The 19,993-nt window shown below is 38.9% G+C and overlaps 3 protein-coding genes across 7 annotated transcripts; 1 reads left to right on the forward strand and 2 right to left on the reverse strand.

Moving 5' to 3' along the window:
- The first annotated feature begins 493 nt into the window (after window positions 1–493).
- LOC103978523 (protein LOW PHOTOSYNTHETIC EFFICIENCY 1, chloroplastic) lies at window positions 494–4,560 on the forward strand. Of its 4 annotated transcripts, XM_065130422.1 has the most exons (3): window positions 494–681; window positions 808–3,162; window positions 4,100–4,560. In XM_065130422.1, exon 2 carries the CDS (start codon window positions 831–833, stop codon window positions 2,937–2,939), a length of 2,109 nt encoding a protein of 702 aa, XP_064986494.1. In that variant the 5' UTR covers window positions 494–681; window positions 808–830; the 3' UTR covers window positions 2,940–3,162; window positions 4,100–4,560. The 4 variants fall into 4 exon arrangements, with proteins under 4 accessions (XP_064986494.1, XP_009392624.2, XP_064986483.1 ...); XM_009394349.3 differs by having other exon boundaries at window positions 494–3,162; XM_065130411.1 differs by having other exon boundaries at window positions 494–3,019.
- Window positions 4,561–4,836: 276 nt separating this feature from the next.
- Window positions 4,837–8,190, reverse strand: LOC103978522 (very-long-chain 3-oxoacyl-CoA reductase 1). 2 transcript variants are annotated; one of them, XM_065130467.1, is made up of 4 exons: window positions 7,518–8,190; window positions 6,606–6,675; window positions 5,024–5,297; window positions 4,837–4,902 (listed from the first exon to the last, which is right to left on the reverse strand). In XM_065130467.1, exons 1-3 carry the CDS (start codon window positions 8,156–8,158, stop codon window positions 5,040–5,042), a joined length of 969 nt encoding a protein of 322 aa, XP_064986539.1. In that variant the 5' UTR covers window positions 8,159–8,190; the 3' UTR covers window positions 4,837–4,902; window positions 5,024–5,039. The 2 variants fall into 2 exon arrangements, with proteins under 2 accessions (XP_064986539.1, XP_009392622.2); XM_009394347.3 differs by having other exon boundaries at window positions 4,837–5,297.
- Window positions 8,191–9,920: 1,730 nt separating this feature from the next.
- LOC135625503 (trans-Golgi network-localized SYP41-interacting protein 1-like) lies at window positions 9,921–19,851 on the reverse strand. The gene is made up of 8 exons (XM_065130392.1): window positions 19,337–19,851; window positions 18,973–19,245; window positions 15,943–18,897; window positions 13,517–14,318; window positions 12,778–13,430; window positions 11,629–11,773; window positions 11,456–11,537; window positions 9,921–10,227 (listed from the first exon to the last, which is right to left on the reverse strand). The coding sequence occupies exons 1-8, from the start codon at window positions 19,541–19,543 to the stop codon at window positions 10,125–10,127; spliced, it is 5,220 nt and encodes a 1,739-aa protein (XP_064986464.1). The 5' UTR covers window positions 19,544–19,851; the 3' UTR covers window positions 9,921–10,124.
- Window positions 19,852–19,993: the final 142 nt, after the last annotated feature.

Genomic DNA, 19,993 nt, shown 5'->3' on the forward strand with positions numbered 1-19,993 from the left:
TGTACAACAGAACGATGGGTGACGATGATTACAAACTGAAAAAAATCTCTTCTTTTCCTAGCAATAATGTTACTGTATTCCATCCTTTTACAACTGGGAATGGAACGGTATGCATCAGGTTCAGCTTCAATCCATGCATGCTAATAATAGGATTGCTTGGTTGATGTGATTGTGGGACTTGTGAGACCAATTTAATTTATGGTGACTTGCCACTAATTTATCAGTAGTTTATTTAACTAAAAATCTTATTAACAACAACAACAATAATAATAATAATAATAGTTACTACAAAGTATTATCAAATTAAAATTATATATCAAATTATCATATTTATATGAACTATTCACATTAATATGTGATGAAATATTATATTATATTATTTTTTGATAAAAAAAAATATGGTGAAGATAAAAATTGATCATAAAATCTTACTATTAATTGTTAAAACGTTTACTTCCTCCAATCTGATATCTGCAGTGGCCCATTGGGTCCATCTTACCAGATAGAGCTTGTTCTTCTAGGCGAAGATTCGAGAGAGACAGAGGAGCACGGAGATGTGACGAGGGACTTACCATTTAGCTGGCTGCCAGTTTAACACGCCCCCGATTTCCCTGCTCTTCTCACCGGATGCAAATGACAGCGGGGAGCCAAATCCTTATCCTTCTTAACCTCAGCCCGAAGGTATACCTCTCCACCTCTTCTTCACTCTGTTGTAGATTCTGCGTGCGATTACTCTTTCTCCGGAATCTGCTTCTGGCCACGTAATCCGCCCCAAAATGCAATCTTTAAGCACTTTCTGCTCTAAAGGAGCATCCTTGCCGGCGTCTTCCATGGATTCCCATTCGTTGAGGAGGAGAAGGAAAAAGAGCTGGGGCCATGACTCTCCTCTTGGCAGCAGCAGCAGCAGCTGTTCTCGCCAATCCTCGATTTCGAGTGGTCTTAGAGGTTTAAGAAGACAGAGCCGTTGTTGGAGGAGTAGGATTTTTGCTAGCGGTGTGAAACTTGGCTTTTTTGAGCATACTAGGGCTCCTTCCGGGAAATACTTCTCTTTGGCTTTGGCATTAGATCAAGAACAATTAGGGAGTGGTCATGTAGAGGGACTACCAATGTTTGATGGTGAAGAAGATGAGAATGAACACGAGAAGAAAACGGTGTTAAGTGAAAAAGAAAGGGTTGATGTTCGTGCCTTGGCGTCCAGCTTAAAGGATGCTAAAACTGCAGATGATGTGGAGGATCTGTTCAAGAACATGGATGACTTGCCTCTGCCTGTCTACTCATCTATGATTAGGGGCTTTGGGGCAGATAAGAGATTGGATCCGGCATTTGCTGTTGTCGAGTGGTTAAAGAGGAAGAGCAAGGAGACCCACAGTTCTCTCTCCCCCAACTTGTTCATCTATAACAGCCTCTTGAGTGCTGTTAAGCTGACCCGGCGATTTGATAAAGTTGATGAGGTTATAAAAGATATGAAGGAACAAGGCATCGTTCCAAATATCGTGACTTATAACACTTTAATGTCTGTTTATCTCGAACAAGGGCGGCACAAAGAGGCCCTCAACGTGTTAGCTGATATTGAAAATAATGGCCTATCTCCATCTCCTGTCACTCATTCGACCGTTTTACTAGCATACAAGAAGATGAATGATGCATATGGTGCACTTGGATACTTTGCCAAGCTGAGAGAGAAGTATCAGAAGGGTGAAGTAGGTAAAGATAGCAGCGAGGAATGGGAGAGCGAGTTTGTTAAACTCAAAAAGTTCACAATCCACATTTGTTATCTTGTGATGCGTCAGTGGCTTGTAAACGAAGAGAATCCAGCTCCCAACGTGTTGAAGCTCCTAACTGTTATGGATGAGGCACAAGTCAAACCTGGCCGAGCAGATTATGAACGGCTCGTGTGGGCGTGCACTCGAGAGAGCCATTATACTGTGGCTAGAGAATTGTATAATAGAATAAGGGATATGGGCAGTGACATAAGTTTATCAGTGTGTAATCATGTGATTTGGCTAATGGGTAAGGCTAAAAAATGGTGGGCAGCACTTGAGATCTATGAGGACTTGCTGGATAAAGGACCTAAGCCTAATAATCTATCATACGAGCTGATCGTTTCCCACTTCAACATCCTGCTAACTGCTGCTCGGAGAAAAGGGATCTGGAGATGGGGTGTTAGGTTGCTCAACAAGATGCAAGATAAAGGCTTGAGGCCAGGAAGCAGAGAATGGAATGCAGTCCTTGTGGCATGCTCTAAAGCAGCCGAACCATCGGCTGCTGTACAGATATTTACGAGGATGGTGGAGCAGGGGGAGAAACCGACCATACTCTCTTATGGAGCTCTGCTAAGCGCACTTGAAAAAGGGAAGCTTTATGATGAGGCTCTCCGGGTCTGGGAGCATATGTGTAAAGTTGGTGTCAAGCCAAACTTGTATGCATACACAATTTTAGCATCTGTTTACATTGGAAAAGGAAGCCCTGAGATGGTAGATTCTATTCTTCGTGAAATGAGATCAATGGGAATTGAACCAAACGTGGTGACTTTTAATGCAATAATCACTGGGTGTGCTAAGAACAGTATGGGAGGTTCTGCTTTTGAGTGGTTTCACCGAATGAAAGTTCAAAACATCAAGCCAAATGAAATTACTTATGAGATGCTGATAGAAGCTCTTGCGAGAGATGGCAAACCAAGACTAGCATATGACATGTACTTGAGGGCTTGCAATGAAGGGCTACAGCTTTCTTCAAAAGCCTATGATGCCGTATTAGAATCTTGTGAGTCGTATGGCATAAACATGGACTTGAATGCTTTGGGCCCACGACCTTCTGAGAAGCAGAAAAGCACAATGATACGCAGGAATTTGTCAGATTTCTGTAATTTTGCCAGTCTCCCTAGGAGAGGAAGACCGTTTGATGAGAAAGAAATATACCATTCACAGGGTCATGAGTGATGAAACCATGGATGAGTTTGTTTACTTGGTTTCCTACATGCAGGCAAGGTCCATCGATCAGTCATTGGTAATCTCCATGTGTAAGCCTCGAGAGTTAATGATTTAAGTTCCACAAGAGATACTGTCATCTAATATTTTTGCAAGTCTAATTGGCTTCTGCTTGGAAAGGAATTTTCAGTCACATTGATTGCACATTTCCATTTCGTCCAACTTTGTTCATAAGGTTAACATTCCTTTACACTTCTGTACACTATTAGTGAGTCCCAGAAATTGCTAACTATCCATTCACTGTGATTGTTGTTCTCTTTGGACATGATTTAATTTCCTACAAAATTTTTCATCTTCTATTTGTCGGCTTTTTGAGACATAAATTTAATTCACGATACTTGCACTACTTGTCAGAGATGTTATCCTCCAGTAAAGTTTGTTAGTTTTTTATTAAATGACTGGGCACCATCTGCTTCTTTTTCTTCAGTGGTTTTGTTTATCTGCTCTGTTTTATTGATATGATATGACCCAGTGGTTATTGAAATAAATATAAAATCCATCACTTAAAGAATATGATATGACCCAGTTAAAAATATTAGAATGTCCAATTCAGCCACCATTCGTTCCACCTGCAATGAACAAATGTGTTCTATAGCCTAATTTGTTCAGTTCCACATATCTCGGATATGGGTTCTTTGCTTCCGCAAGACTAGCTTGATTAATTTCATCATTGTGGTTCATTGTTGAGTTCTGGTGCACAAATTAATTTGGATATAATCGTAAATGCCATCTTTTCACGATTGTCATTTTCTCTTTTTCTGCAGGAGACACCTTTTTTTGTGTGAGTTTCATCAACAATTTTTTAAATTTACTTAAAAATCTCTTCTAGCAAGAAGAATCAGGCTTAGGATCTCCAGTGGGCACTAGAGTGGTGTTGAAAATAGGTCGAGTGTTTTTTTATATTTATTTTTCCTCTTTGATCAACTAGAATAGGAATAATGAGTGGTGCATACAATGGCCACTTTTTTTTCTGATTATATGTATTCCACACCAATTGGAATATTTCTTCTCATGCTTTATATTTGAATTCTGATTCTTACATCTTAATTTATCCATCAGAAACTAAAAGCTACTGCTCGAACTCACTGTGAACATGTTTCTGCTGCTCTTAGGTGCGTTGAAGCAACATGCAGGAGAAATTTGCAGTTTTAGGGATATGTTGGTAGAAGTATTCGAGGATTGACTGAGGATATACTACATAAAGGTTTCCTTCCATGAGATCAAATGTTTGTAAGCAGTAGGAAATTGGGAGGAGATGAGTAAGTCATCTTTCTTATGGCAATACATCTTTCGACGACACTGGAACTTATCTAGGAAGAAAGAACCGCATGCTACTTCATGTTTGAGAATGAGCTACCCCAGAAGAAAATTTGTGAAGCCTACATAGTGAAGGAGATCTCTTGCCCATTTGAGGACGAGATGCAGGTAAATTTACAGTTCTCTCACTGTTCTTCTTGCATCACAACCTAAAACAATCATGTGTTGGGATAATTAGGACTGTATGCTGCAAGTGCAGTGTCACTGCCATCGGACTCAATAATTTCTCCAGTTAACCAATACATATGTTCCTTCATGTCTCTGAGAAGCTTGTAGACCAAGGATGATGACACTCTCAATAATAGACCATGGATCAGTCAGTCTGGAACTAAATTTTAAACTATATAAGACACAATTTGGGTAATTATGCCTTATGAAGCACTTAAAAGAACAACCACATATAGCACACAGTATTATGTATAATGCCTCCTTACTGTTCTAAAACCAACAAGAGAACAACTTGCATTTACCTCATAGCCAGGTAGATCATGCATGACTGGTATCTGCCACAGAATGAAATGGTATCTCAAGATTTCCAGATCAATCTCAGAAGCTTCAATCTAGAGGAATTGTTTCCAACGACACTGCATGCTCAATCCTGCTTTTCATAACAAGTACATGCACAGATTGTGAATCCAAGCACTGTAATAACCTACATGTCCATTGATAATTATTCTTGGGATGAAAATAAATAGTATTCTGAAGTAGCCATCGCTCACACTATGATATCAGGAGCTAATTTTCCTTGCTTTTGGCGTCTTTGAGCTGCCCCCTCTTGCGGATGTTCATGCAGAAGCCCAAGCGCCAGTGGTCGATAACCGACTCTGGTATGGCTGAGAGCAGACACCAAATGAGGGAATGGGGCCAGTAGGGTGTGCATCTTGGTTCATAGCCTATACACCGCAAAGCTGCACGGGCATAGGTGTCTGGTGATGGAACAAAGAAGGAAGATCTCCTGATCGATGCCATCTTTGTCGCCACATATAAGGGCACCTGCACTCAGGATGATACCATATCAAGTCATATACATACACAGGATAGGGATACATGAGAACACTACTGCACTACACTACATTGACCAGCAAAATCTTCAACAAAGTAGGCATGTCTGTAGCTCAAGAGATGTGTGATAATCTAAGAGGAACACATACTATAGCTATAACTTAATTGACATTACTAGAATAAAAAAACATTGTATACTAAGTGTTTGTTAAATAAATCAAATGTAAAACACATTAGAAACCTGAAGAAAGCCATTGGACAGATGCTACTACAAAATATACACCACGAGGAAACTTTTGCCAGAAGTTTCGGAGGCATTCGAATAATCATTTGCCCCTCTCTTGCTTATTTGATTTGCTCTAACTATTCTCCAACCATCTTTCACTAGACATCATCAGAAAGTACAAGTGGGTAAATCAAGAAACATGCATTTCCTTACATTCAGTTTTTCCAGTTTATTCATCTAAAACCAAAATGGCTGGTATCATAACTGAAACTAACCTATTAGAAGCTTATCTGAATCAAGAAAACAAAGGAAACTCTAGCAAAGAACTAAAAAAGAAAAAGAAAATAAAAAATGGGACATATAATGAACTCAGTTTAAAAGAAATATATACTACAAACTTCTCTAAATTTGTACTACAAAACTCTCTTTTTGAGTGAGATCTGTGCCCTACTTTGTTAAACGTGGGAATGAATTACCTAAGAGACAAAGGGCCTTGGGAAGCTTTTGAGTGAGAGGGATCTACTTATGCAATGACTCGTGTCACCCATCTCTGACTAATTTTCTCTTATGGTGTTCTCTACTGCGTAGGTCAAACCATTTGTTTTTTCACAGCAAATGGATGAAATGGTCATAACCCGATGTGAATCATCAGATCTAACCGAACCAAAACAGTTCCATGTTTCAACCTTAATCATCAATTTGGGCTAGTTGAAATTTGGATCATAGTGCCACCACATGCTATAGACATCCGACCATTCTGGTCTTGTACTAGATATTTACAATATATAAATAACATCTGAGTTACTTCATAAATTAAGAAAAAAAAATAAAATTAATGCCTTTAAGGGATTGTATTATAAATCTAATAAAATAACATCTCAATTCTTTTGTATTCTTCATCGTAATATTAAGACATTTGGTAAAAGTAACATGCAACATTTATTCAGCAAAACACAAAGATAGTTTGGAGGAAAATTAAGAGCACATTCAGAGCCAAGATCATCATTCTGCAAATAGAGGTGGCTTCAAAGGTATCTGTCAAGGCTATATAAATGAAACTACAAGAATGCTACCTGGCATTGCACATCTATTCCCTTGCCCTTATACTCAACATACAGACATCTCGAGAATTGATCAATGTACCTGAGAACAAATAGTTTGCTCAGTGTCACGTACTAAACAAAAGAACACAAAAGAACTTCCCTCACATAGGATCCCTAGGAAAAGCCAAATACACAGGTAAGATGAATAAATAAGTAAATAAAAGAAGTTGCTGAGTGATCAAGAGAAACAGTGGCTTGTAGAAAATCAAACTGTAATTTCCTCCAGTTTTATCTAGTCATCTATAATTTCAACAGCTAGATTTACTAGGATACTGCACAAACAATGACATGCTAGACCTCTTAATGGAAGACCAAGAAGAACATAAAATAGAAACTATTACAACTAAACAGGAATCAAAAAGTTCTATATAATTTCAACATGCTGAAATCCAAATCATTTTATTTATTGGTAAAATACAGTTATTGGACTATCAATACTCATGAAAATTTAGATAGAAAGTAATTTGATTGTATAATTCTTCATCGTAAAACGATATAGGACTGGATCAATATGCATATCGTTACCGAAATCAATAAAAATACTAAAACTCATAAAAAAAATTGTTTTTTGAATGGGAATGATTCTAGAAAGGGTTTATTCTACCGATATGAAAACTATAGATCACGGAGAATGCTACCAGATATGTAGCAAATTCCTGAAGTAGGAAGACAAATCTGCAAAGCAAGTGTTTTTTGTCTTGAAATCCCTGTTCCTACCAGTTAGCTCAGATGTCTCTCATTTATGTTCAATTTATCTAAGCGCATCTGAAATTAGAACATCTGGCACATGGAGAACAGATCTGCTTCCTATGAAATCATAGTTTCGAGCACTAAGAAGGCACAAGAATCCATCCAAGAAAGAGGAAACATAACAGATCTTACGCTTTCGTCGCGGCGTAGACACCGTAGAGCGGTTCGGACGGGATGACGATGGCCGCCCCCGAGCCGATGTTCACGATGGCGCCCCTCTTCCTCTCCAGCATCCCCGGCAGCACTGCCTGCGTGACCCTCGTCACCGCCTCCACGTTCACCTTGATCAGGCTCCTCAGCAGCTCCTCATCCACCTCGTGGAAGAACCTGGCATAGGGGTACGAGACCCCAGCGTTGTTGACCAAGATCCCGACGTCGAGCCCCTGGACGGCCTTCTGGAGCCGGGCGACGCCCTCGGCGAGGTCACCGGCTAGGTCGACGACGACGGTCTCGACGCTGGCGGCCGGGTGCCGAGCGCGGATGGCGTCGGAAACGTCGCGGAGCTTGTCGGGGTTGCGGCCGACGAGGACGAGGTTGAGGCCCTTGCGAGCGAGCTGGAGGGCGAAGGCCCGGCCGATGCCGTCAGTGGAGCCGGTGACGACGGCCCAAGAGCCGTAGCGGCGAACGTCCTTGCCGGGGCGGAGGAAGGTGACGAAGGCCCAGCGGAGGGCGGCGATGGATGATCTAAGTAAGGCAAAGAGGCCGACGGCGGCAGCGAAGAGGAGCCAGGCGGGGAGGGTTTGGAGCTGGTGGTGGAGGGCGAACGCCGCCATGGCTTCCCAGGCTTTGTGTGTGTGTTCGCGCGCGGGTGTTCGGGTATTTAAACGGGTAGCTGCGCGGAGGTGGAGGTGGAGGTGGAGGTGGAGGGAGAGAAAGAGCGTTTCGAGGGGCCCACTGGGTGGTTGAAGCGGATGAGCAGCATTAAGCCGCAAAGAGTGACAGTAAGCAGAAAGGCCAACAAGACTTCAATACGTGCTGGTGAGCGGTGGAGACTTGGGTGGGTGTTCGATGGCCGGGAAGATGGGGGCGGTTTTGTAGGTCAACACACTAAATTTGTGATGGAATCATTAGACTTAAATCCCAACAACCCACCAATGTAGCATTAACTACTCAATAATTATTAACTTTTTCAACGTGATTAATCCTTTTGATGAGAACTTCTCCATTGACTTCTACATTGATAGACATGAAACATGGTATTGTCGTTCATCTGAGCTAAAGATTATGTTGTTATTATCTCAATAAATATAATCAAATACATAATCGAAGATCATTGTTATGAGCAAAAAGGCCGAGTTACGACATCTAGCCATGTTTTCATGTTAGGTCAAGTGAAGATTAATTTATTAGACATTGGAAGGAAGACAATTCAATATACCTAACATTATTAAATTGGGTGCAAACACATCCTTCTAAATAGTACTACTACTGTATGGTCCACGATGGGGTGCATTTAGTTGTTCCATAATGAAGCATTCACTACGTTAAAATGATTAAAAATCTTCTGGAACGATTAGCTATTCGAGATTTTAAATTTTAATATAAATTCTTCAATTTTATTATTAGTTCCTTCATCTGTTTTCTCTGTAACCATCGTCGATTTAATTGAACTCAATCCAATAAAAAGTACCCTTTCTTATAATCTCAAGTTTAACATCAAAACTTGACAATCCAAGAAAAGGATACGAGGGATAGATAACATTCAACTTTATGAACATAATCAGCTAAGAAAACGAAATAAAAATGCTACCATATAAAAATAATCTTAACATATTGCAACTTATATGAAAGATTTGGCGTACTATTATTTTTTTTCTGGGAAAAAAAACCTATCATAGTCCTGAAGAGTATTTATTATAAACATCTAATTTATCCTTCCAGAAACGAAAACATTTTATGCGCTTGGGCAGATCCTACAAACCTCATTTATGCTCCTAACAGAGTTAACAAAGTGGAGAGAGATTTTAATCTCTTAAGAAGAGGATTGAAGTTATCTAATTACAATCCTACACATTACTAACTCAATTTTAAGCAAACTACACGTTTCATAGCCAAGATTTCGAAGACTACATTTTTTAAAGCAACATAGAAGATTATGACAAGAAAAGAAATAAATAATTTGCTATACTTGAAAACAATTCATCTCTAGGTTTTGAAAAGAATAAAAAAAAAATAGAGTAGAAGTGAACTTACTTGACAAGTTATACTCCAACATCTTCACATGCCGCTAAGAAAACAAAAGGTACATCAGGTAGTCTTCTACAGAATCAGAATAAAACTAAAGAAAAAATAATTGACACTCAATTGATTTACATGCTATGCTATTCAATTCTATCACAGCAGAGACAGGAGTTAACAGGGAAGATTAAAGAAAAAAAGGAGTTAAATAACTTCATAGCACAAAATTCAACGTTTACCAGGAACCAACCATGTTGGACAATTGTAATGTTTAGCTTATGCATCTGAAATTCCAGCCACGGCATTTAAATATAGCCTTGGCTGCAGCGAGTGCATAACTCGAATCATTACTGTATGTAATCAAGAAAGATGCACTGATTATAAAAGTATGGAATATCTTATCATCTTACATCTTTGTAAGATAGCTAATAAATGAAATTAAATACAAGTCTTGAGTAGATCGAGGGGGTAAATGAATGGGATATAAACCATCTGTAAAAAATAATGAGAATATATTTTACATTCTATGATACAGATTGCAATCTATAATTGTCGGCAGTGTCATAATATGGTGCCTAGCAACCACAGGTGCATGAAGAACAAATAAGCCATGAGCCCTAGCCTTGCTTCAGGCCGGCGCATCAGCATCTGACCCCCTGACACCCTGAGAAAGTGATAAGCATGAAATTGAGTGACATTAGATTTTTAGCAAATACAACTTACATCTGCCAGTGAAAGAAATATGTGGCTTGCAGGCAGAGTAACACATTGATGAACTCTCCTTGATAACAATTACCATGAGAAGTTGATTGTGATAAGAAAATGTTGGAAAGCAAGAAAGGAGTTGCCTTGTACTCACATGCTCTAGGTAATTATAATCAAATCTAAAAAATTAATTATCTTAAAACTTCTGTACCTTTTTTTAAACTCGAGTAAATTACACCACTAGCTCTTGAACTTTTGGGTAAATTAATTGGGTCCATAGCTTTTGATTTTTCACAAATGATTTCAAAAAATTTAATTAACTTTTCAATTAAATCCTACCATCAGCTTCTATCTAACTCTTACCTGATACTTGACTTGATAGGACATTAGAACTTGCCACTCCAGCATTACTGTTAGGTCTCCAACAATGCTCTAGTAATTTTAGTCAAAGTTTGATGTGGCCCAAATTTTGTTCTAAAATCATATTAGGCATGTCAAACAAATTATATATATATATATACACATATATATATATATACACACATATATATATATATACACACATATATATATATATACACACACATATATATATATATATATATATATGTGTGTTGTGGCAAGCTAAGCCTTGTTGCACAACCTGGTCAATTTTCCATTCAAGGCTAATTGATAGAGTTGATGGTAGTATTTGACTGAATCAATTAAAATTTAGGGAGTGGATCAAGAAAAACTCAAGTTTACACAATTAACAAAGCATAAACTTAAGGATAGTGAAAAATTAACCTTCTAACTGATTTTCAGACAATTCAATAACCCATTCTAAGCAATACTTGCTCCAAAGAAATCACAAGCAACAGTAATTTTCCTTGTATATTAGACAACACAAACAATAAGGTAGTTTAAGGTATTAAAGATGCTTTATTTAATGTCTATGCTTTACTAGTTTAGAAGATAACTAAGAAGGTCTAGAATGACACATGTAAATGGCTGTCAATTAATAAACAGAAGGTAATATAGCTGCCTAAATTGGAAAAATATCAGATTGCAAGCACGTAGATAAATATGCTAATTTACACTTCAAGATAAATGCATTAGAGAAATTTCGTTGTTTTGGGATATGACCAGCAAAGGAAACAAGACCAGCATGGCACCAGAAAAATGAAAGATATCAACTAATAACTCACCAAAGACCATCAATTCTATCTGCAATCAACTTCCCTTGTTTTGGGATTAGACCAGAAGTATTCAAAGATTTGAACACATGACCTGTTCAAGACAAAACAAGTACAAACAAGTACAATGTTTTAGACTTATATTTGGCTTAGTACAAGTATTTGAGAAGCTAGCAATGTCAAACCTTTAGCATCTGCCTCCTGGGCAGCAATCAAACGATCAGATTCTGAATCAATGTTTAAAACAAGATGGTCATTCGACCCCTTCCGCATTGTTCTCAATTGGGCAGCAGTTGAAGCAGTTGATGTTGTGCTCTTTCCCAGTGGTCCCTACAAAAATACTCATGCAAGTTCAAAATAATGACTTTAACTACATCCTAGATGATCCTTGAAAGAGATCATCTTCCCTGTTCTTTTTGATAATTTCTTTAAGCGTTTGACATGAAATATAAGATTCTCTGACAGCAACACTACAACATAAGCATAATATGTTTATCACAACTCCATTATAGGAAAGCTAACATATCTAATGTTTTAGGACTGAGGAAGAGGACATAACTCAGTTGAGGTTGTAAAGTAATTAAGCTTCACTAAGAAACTATAGCCTTGACAGGAGATCTAGAAAATGATTAGGGCCTCTTTAATATGTATGATCTTCTTTCTGTATGAAAAGGTTAACTAGAACCTAATATCAGAGACTTACTTCAAAATGTTGTTTTATGTAGGACAATAGCTTCACAGGAAATGAACAAGAAATTGATAAAGAGTCGTCTTCTACATTTTTAAGCTTTTCGCTGTGTATGTCATTTAATTAAAAGGGCCTGCAAAAGTCGTACTCACTGTTCATGTTTTTATGAATCTGCACATGCAACTATGCAAAAATGATAAAAAAAAAATAATTTAAGGAGATTAAAAGGAAATGTTTGCTAAATATCCACATTCACATTTAGTCTCAAGTCTAAAACATTGAAAGCATCATGCACACAACCTATGTTTTAAGATGTGCAGTGCCAACATCCAAAACCAAGACGTCTGATTAAGCCCTTGACTTCTAATTGTCTAGCCACTACCACTATGCAATCCATAAAATATTCGATCCATGTAAACTTTAAATCCTTTACACTCGTGATACAGCTCCTGAACATGTATCCTAGTGCAGCCCTAGATGGGGTGTGGGCACTATTTTACATAAGATATATACTAACAAGTCCTGTAGACATTTAATTCAAGGTATTGAATGCTTGCAATTACCAGCTATGGTCTTCATGTAGCTAAGATATAGTACGATTTGCAATTTACAAATCAAGGAAACAAAGAGGGATTGTGAATATTACCACATCTTCAATTTCAGATATCTCTGAACCAATTGCTGCTGGTGTTGATTCAAGAAAGGTCCTTTCTTTTGTTATCTCCTGCTGTCCACTCCGAGCATGAATTGAATTCTCAAGAATCTTTACCTTCTCTGACAAGTCATCAATAAGAGTATCTTTTGATTGCAATTCAGATCCTAGTTCTTGTGCTCTAGATTTTAAATTCTCAAATTCCATGTTTGAGGCTGTTGTCAATCTCTCCAACATTGACAGGAGCTGTTTTACACTTACAGGTTTCTGATCTTGGAGTGCATCATATCCCCCTAAACTCTGTATAATTCTCTCCAAGCCACCAGTCATTTCCAATAACTCATTCTTCCTCAGTTCCAATTCCTGACTATTGATGTTCATGGTTTCAGCTGCCTCCCTCAGATACTCAATTTCACGCACATGGGATGAAAGAATCAACTGCATATCTTCCTTTTCGTCATTCAAGTTATTCATCTTCTGCTGCATATCAATGACTTTATCAACTATAAAAAAGAGTTTCTCTACAGGACTTGAGAAGCAAACTTCAGAAGACCCAAGTTCTGTCTCATCAATAGGAATTTCTAACTTATTTACTTTATCCATCAGGGTATTTATTTGGCTTTCTGACAATTCTTGGCCACTGATTCCTGAATGACAAAGAGATAAAGGGAACAAGAATTATAGAGGAAGACAAGACAAACATCTAGAAGAAAACCTGAATCATACGAGTTACCTCTGTCTGTGGCCTTCCGCATTGACAAAATTTCTTCTTCTTTGTCCCTCAACCTGTCCTCCTTGGCTTGATAAGTCTCTATCTTATTTTTCATCTCATTGCATAACTCATTCAATTCTTCAAGATCCCTCTCCAATGTAGAAACTCTTTCTTGTTGGAGCATCTGCTCTTGAACAGCAGCTTTAGCAGTTGATTCAGCTTCTTTCAGTTTGTTTTTAATATCATCTTCGTATTTTAACCAGACTTTCTCTGCATCTGATAATTCTTCAATCTGATCCTTGATTCTCTTGGCTGCAAGCAATAAACCTTCAGCTGCCTTAGCATAATGACCAGAATCCATGTCCTCTAGTCCACCAGTAAAAGCTTCCTTCTCTAAGGTAGAGGCAGAATCACTTGAATCATTGAATTCTACAAGTTCTCGTGTAGCATCAACACATGCAGAGAAAAGTGTCATCACCCCCTTTTGTAAAGTAACCAGTTTTGCTTGTTGAGCCTCATTATGAGCTTCTAGTTTGTGTACATCCAACATCAAGGACTCACTATATTCAAGAATATAGACAAATTTGTTTCTAGTAGCTTCCAAAGCTTCCAATACACCTGCAATATGCTCATCCAGACCTTTGCAGAAAGCTTCAAAACTGCTGCCAAGAAACTCAGCTCGAGCATGCAGCCCTCCAATAATCGCAGTCCAGGATAAAGCATCTACATTTTCAGCCACACTTTCCTTGAATTGCATAGCTCTGTTGCTCTTGAAGTCCTCAAATCTCGGTGAAGAAGAAATCTTTCTAAATGCAGGGTCATGCTGATGAAGAACATATCAATAGATTGATCAGATCAAATTTTCGATGCTTCCCATAAAGAAAAAAGAAGATAATAGTTGAGACTCTTTTTGGATTATGGAAGGTTAAGATAAATCAAGAGAAAAAGAAAAAAAGTGAAAAGGCAGCACTTGAACAAATCAGAAGCCAGAAGTTCCAAAGAAGCACACAAATGATTGGTATTATATTCGCAAGGTTTGAAAACGTTAAATTTATTTATTGAATATCTTTGTTTCATTTACCAAGAACTCATATCAATTGAACATAATACAAATGTGCAATTCTGCCTGTACTTGAGAACTGAAGTTTACTTTTTAATGGAAAACAATAGTACATGTTTTACTGATATCTGTGTGGACCATTTTATAACAGTGGTGATATGATCATAACCTAACATGAACATCATATAATCATGCTCAACCAGAGCTTCAGCTTTGTCTATCTCCATCAATGCTTTAAACACTGTTTCTAGCTAACATACATGAATCTTATCTGACCAATGTGTACTGGTTTTATGGTAAAGTATGTATTGGTACACCATAAAAAATAATAAGAAATTGTTTAATATGTTAGTAACAACCTTTATGGTAAATACACCAGTATACTAGTATGCTATCAGGTTGGCACAGGTAATCGGCATAACAGAAGATTAGAAACCATGATCTCCATTAACCCACCTACATATTTTAGCTGTTGAGCCAAAGAAAGCAAATGATGGTAAAAAATATTATATTGTTCATTCTTAATGACCATATACATGAAAATGTTACAGTTACTATAAACAACAGATTAATGGTCAAAATCACTGCCTTCATGGACATCATCATAAGCAATGATTATTCGGTGTCATGATTACGTTTCTTTTCTGCAACCTAGTGACAAAAGTTAAAGTCATAGAAGCAACCTCCCTATCTATGAGAGGCTATGTGTGTCGGCCCTCTTCAATTCCGACATGGGTGGAAGCCTTGGACACCATTGTAATGATTATATTGTGATCTGAAGACTATCTAAAGAAAATCAACCAAATGGAGCTATAGTCCTTGCAAATTAATTCTCATAAATTTTTAGCTATTGTTCGAGAAATATCTACAATCAAATGAAAACCCTGTAAAAAAAAAAAGATCTAATGGCTCTTCAAATATTTTCCTTTGAATAGTCCCCACCTACAAAATGCAACCCTTGGCATCTTCATTCACTCAATCTCTCTCTTGGATGGGCAGAATATAATAATGCTAAAAACCTGGGGACGAACAAAGTCATGTTATGAATTATACACGAAAGAGACATAAACAACCCAAATCATGCAATCACTACCTACAGCATGAATAAGAGGAAAAGTTCCACAGATAATAGACCACTTATTACAAATCAACAAAAGCAATTTAGCATGTCAAGACTCAGCATTTAACCTAAAAAGGAATCAGAATTGCAGGTGTCCTGCACCGCATAACTAGCTAGCTTTTTATCAGTATAAAGTATTTAAAAGATAGAGTAATTTCAAGATGGAAGGAGTACTAGTAAGAAATGATAGAGAATACCTATAGGAACTACTAGTAACAGGTCAATACGTATTGGAACTACAACTAACTAACAAAAAATCACAGGTACCTCCAAGCTAGGATGAACATGTATCCCCTTCGAAGCAAAGTGATCATGAATATTCTGAATAATATCATCCATTTTTCTTAACCCCTCAATCTTTTTGTTGAACTGTTCAGCTATCATTGAAAAAATACTGTCATCCTTTATAAACATATGCAAGTGTCCAAGTTGACTATTCAACTCAGCTGAATAGTTCTCCATAGTGCTGTGAGTTCTTGTCAACTCTTCCTTGCATTCGACCAACTTAGCATTCAATTCAACTATCTCCTGTTTGCTATTGGCTTCCAACTGGTTCCTGTCAGAGTTCAGTTGAGCAATATCCCTTTCTGCCACTGCTAATGCATCTTCAAGTGATTTTATGGTAGCATAAGCCTCTGACAACTTACTACCCTTTGAAAAACTATCCTCTCTGAGCTTCTCCAACTCTTGCTCAACAGAAACTTTGTCAAGTTGGATGACACTCTTTTCTTCAGCAATAAAAGAAACATGTTTTTCTGCCTTGGACAAGTCATCCTCTAATGACTTTATAGTTGCAAAGGCATCAGCTAACCTACCAGCCTGCAAATTAGCTTCCTCTTTTAGTTTATCAAGTTCTTGTAGTGCATTTATCTTTTCAAGTTCTGATTCATGGATGTGCTCAGCAATCCAGTTAACCTTTTCCAATGGCTCTTCAGTGACATAAACAGGAGGAAGAGCAATTGTTTCTATAGAGGTAACTAAATCGTTTAATATGGTTCTGCTCTCATGCAAGTTATGTAGGCTTTGATCCCTTTCGTTCTTCAAGGTAACAATATCTTCCTCTAGCTTCTCGGTGTGTGCTGATGAACACCTGATTTGCTCTTGGTAATTATTAATGGTGGAATCTTTTAGCTGCAGTTCATGCTTTAGCTTCTCAATTTCAGATGTTTTTTCCTCCAGGGAGAGTTTGAAGCCTTCACGTTCTTGCACCAAACCCTTCCCTTTCTTCACAGCCATGGATAGCTTCTCCCTAAGCAGAGAAGACTTTTCCTCAGCTCGCTCAAGCTCTTTCTGTACAGAGGCCTTCTCATTTTTCAAAACAATCAATTCATTCGACAACTTCTCCAGCTCCTCTGACAACCCTATCATGGCAGATCTATCGATCATTTCATCTTCAAGAATCTTCTCATACAATTTCAGTTCCTGATCTGTTACATATATTGCCTTCTGCATCCTTTCAAAATGTTTAATCTCAGTGAGAGATGAATTCATCCTTTCATTGATCTTAATCATGCATTTATCTATTATTGTACTTGTATCAACAGGAAGTTGGTCATCCAATGTGGTTTCAGATAATTCCAGTAGTACTTTCATCAACCCAGCTTTATCAGAAGAAAGCATAGACAAGTTTTGAACATTCTCTTCATATTTTCGTTTTAAGACTTCATGTTCATTATGAAGAGTCTCTTTTTCTAACTTTTCTTCCAGAAGAGATGATTCCAGGTGATCAATTTCCTTGTGCATCTCAAACATTTCTGATTCATGTGATGCTGCAGCATGCCGGGCACCACTAATTTCATCCTGCAGCTTAATTATATCATCCTTAGCATGGGTAATTGCATTCACAAGCCAATTAATTTGAGAATCTAATTCTCTAGGTGAAACATCTTCTGGTAATTCAACAGAAGATATGGCATCTCTGATTTTTTTATTCTCCATGATAATGATATCTGCAACATTTTTTTGGTTCACAAACCACCTTACTTTGTCAGTGATCTCCATTGAAAGCACTTCCTGTGGTGTAACTGTCTGTGACATAATTTCTTCTATTTCCGTTACATAATTATCCCTTTGTGAAAGTGAGTCCTGGAGAGAACTAACCAAATTACATGTTGCATTCATATCCTCAACACTAGCTTTAACAGTCTCCAAGTCATCAGTTTTCTGTTGCAATTCTTCGAAGCACTTCTCAAGCTCACTCATCTTCTCCGATAATAAATGCTTTAACTCCTCAAGGCTGGCTTCTGTAGCTTGTAAAGCCTCTGATTTCTGTTGCAACTCCTCCATGCATTTCTCTAACTCACTTGTCTTTTCAGCCAAGGACTGCTTCAATGAGTCACGGTGTTGAACCAATGATTTGCCCTTCGTCACCGCAATACTTAGCTTTTCTTTTGCTACCACCAGCTTGTTCTCTGCCTGCTCAAGTGCTGCCTTAGTTTTGTTTGTTTCCAAATTAGCAGATTCTAAATTCTCTCTCATGCTCTCTATCTGTTCAACAAGTTTCCCATTCTCTTCCTCAAGTGTAACCATTTTCTCTTGAAAATAAGCCTCTTTTCTCTTCATTTCAAATAACTCCTCACGAGCGAAACTGAAAACATTGTCCAACTCATTATTCCCTGTGGCTGCAAATGCAGGCCCAACCTCTAATAAGCATTGTTGAAGTTGCTGAATCTCGGATAAGAACTGACGATGCTTTTCTATTAACAACAACGTCTTCTTCTCAGCAAGAAAAATATTATTGGCAGGAGAATCCTCAGCAGATACATGTTCTTGCCCAACCACAGATGCAAGGGATTCAAGTATTCTTTTGGTAACAACATCAGTAGACTCTTTCTTAGTCTCTGACCAGATCTCCCTAAGCGAACCAAGGTAAGAGACAACAACATCATGAGACACAGAAGATTTCAAGGCTTTAACATTGAGATCCTCAATTTCTTGGTCTTTGGCATTTAAAGCAGCATAAAGTTCCGGCATTATTCTTTCAGAATTTATCCTCTTATCCAGAATGTCTTTTAGATCAACTAAAAATTTGAAACAATCATCCAACATTGAGTGCAATGGTGTGGGGGAGGACAATATCCTATCCCCGCTTCCACTGGTTTCAAGATGAGACTGACTAACTGACTCATCCTTGTTTGCAACAAGTAAAGAATTGCGATCCAAGATGTCTTGAAGGCTTTGCCGAAGGCTGACAACTTCCTTCCCAAAAATCTCTCTTTCTTCCTGAATCAAGAGTAGTCTTAGGTTTTCTACTTATAAGGATTCGACCAGATCACACAGATCGAAGAAGCACCTAACCTTATACTTCCGGCATTCAACCATGGTGTCCTCGAGTCGAGCCTGAACCCTGGCAAGATCATCGGCGACCAATCTGTCAGCCGAACTCTCCCCAATCTCGATCACCGCTATCGACTCCTCCAAACCAGAACTCCGTGCGGCAGCCATGCCCAGCTGATCCGAAGCGTCTTCGAAAGTCTCCTCCCTCCCAGATTCATCCGTGGGCTCCTGCATCGACCCATCGATATTAACCAGGATGCCACTGTCGGGATCCCGTCGAGGCCTCCTGGAGTCCTGCATCACAAACAGTACAGCTCAATCGCGCGATCCGGAGTCGAAAGAAGATCCCGGCTTTAACCTAAAAATAACGATCCAAAGCCAGTACCTGATCCGGATTCTCAGGGAGCTCCACGAGCACGCCATCGCTGCTACCGCTCTCGTCCGATGACTGTTGGGCGTTGCTGGGCGACCCAGGATCGTAGGGTTGCGAGCCCTCCGCGCCGCTAATCGGCTTCTGCTCGTCGCCTCTGAAGCCCGAATCAGCACTGCTCGAGGGGTTGGGGGAGGAATCGGTGTCCGAGTTGCCCGGCATTATTCAAAGATCCCGAAGTCTCGCCAATCCCGGCTCCAATTGAAAGAAACGATCAAATCAAAAACAGGAAAAGCTGCAATCACGTTGGAATTCAGAGAGCGGTAGATCCACTGGAATACGACGAAATCGAACTGAATTCGGGGTATTGGGAAGAATTGGAGAATTGGGGAAGGAGGACACCCTAACGCACGGAGAGACGGCGCGTCATACGGAGATGTAATTGGGAAGCGTTACATCGAATCGACGACGACCGACGGGGATTTGGGGGGAGGAAGGTGGGACGGGGAGAGAGAGGGTGTGCGGTGTGGTGTGCCTTCGCATGGCGAATAGATTAATCGAAGCCCGTGCAATGGACGAAATGTGGGCGGTGCCAGTCGAGGCGCCGGCGGTTCTTCGAGTGGACCCCATCGGTCCTATGGCCCTCATTCCTACCTTCTTCTTCATTGGAGA

This window comes from Musa acuminata, chromosome BXJ1-3, assembly GCF_036884655.1.
Source record: "Musa acuminata AAA Group cultivar baxijiao chromosome BXJ1-3, Cavendish_Baxijiao_AAA, whole genome shotgun sequence".
Lineage (NCBI taxonomy): Eukaryota > Viridiplantae > Streptophyta > Magnoliopsida > Zingiberales > Musaceae > Musa > Musa acuminata.

Bases quoted from the DNA above. Each gene is read 5' to 3' on its own strand.
- LOC135625503 (XM_065130392.1), bottom strand. From the start codon at position 19,543: ATGCCGGGCAACTCGGACACCGATTCCTCCCCCAACCCCTCGAGCAGT. The intron at 13,431-13,516 runs GTAACTCGTATG...TTTGTCATTCAG, and splicing joins GCGGAAGGCCACAGACAGAG to GAATCAGTGGCCAAGAATTG. The intron at 11,538-11,628 runs GTTTGACATTGC...TGTCTTGAACAG, and splicing joins CCAGGAGGCAGATGCTAAAG to GTCATGTGTTCAAATCTTTG.
- LOC103978522 (XM_065130467.1), bottom strand. From the start codon at position 8,158: ATGGCGGCGTTCGCCCTCCACCACCAGCTCCAAACCCTCCCCGCCTGG. The intron at 6,676-7,517 runs GTAAGATCTGTT...ATTTGTTCTCAG, and splicing joins GTCTACGCCGCGACGAAAGC to GTACATTGATCAATTCTCGA. The intron at 5,298-6,605 runs GTAGCATTCTTG...TCCTGAGTGCAG, and splicing joins GAATAGATGTGCAATGCCAG to GTGCCCTTATATGTGGCGAC.
- LOC103978523 (XM_009394349.3), top strand. From the start codon at position 777: ATGCAATCTTTAAGCACTTTCTGCTCTAAAGGAGCATCCTTGCCGGCG.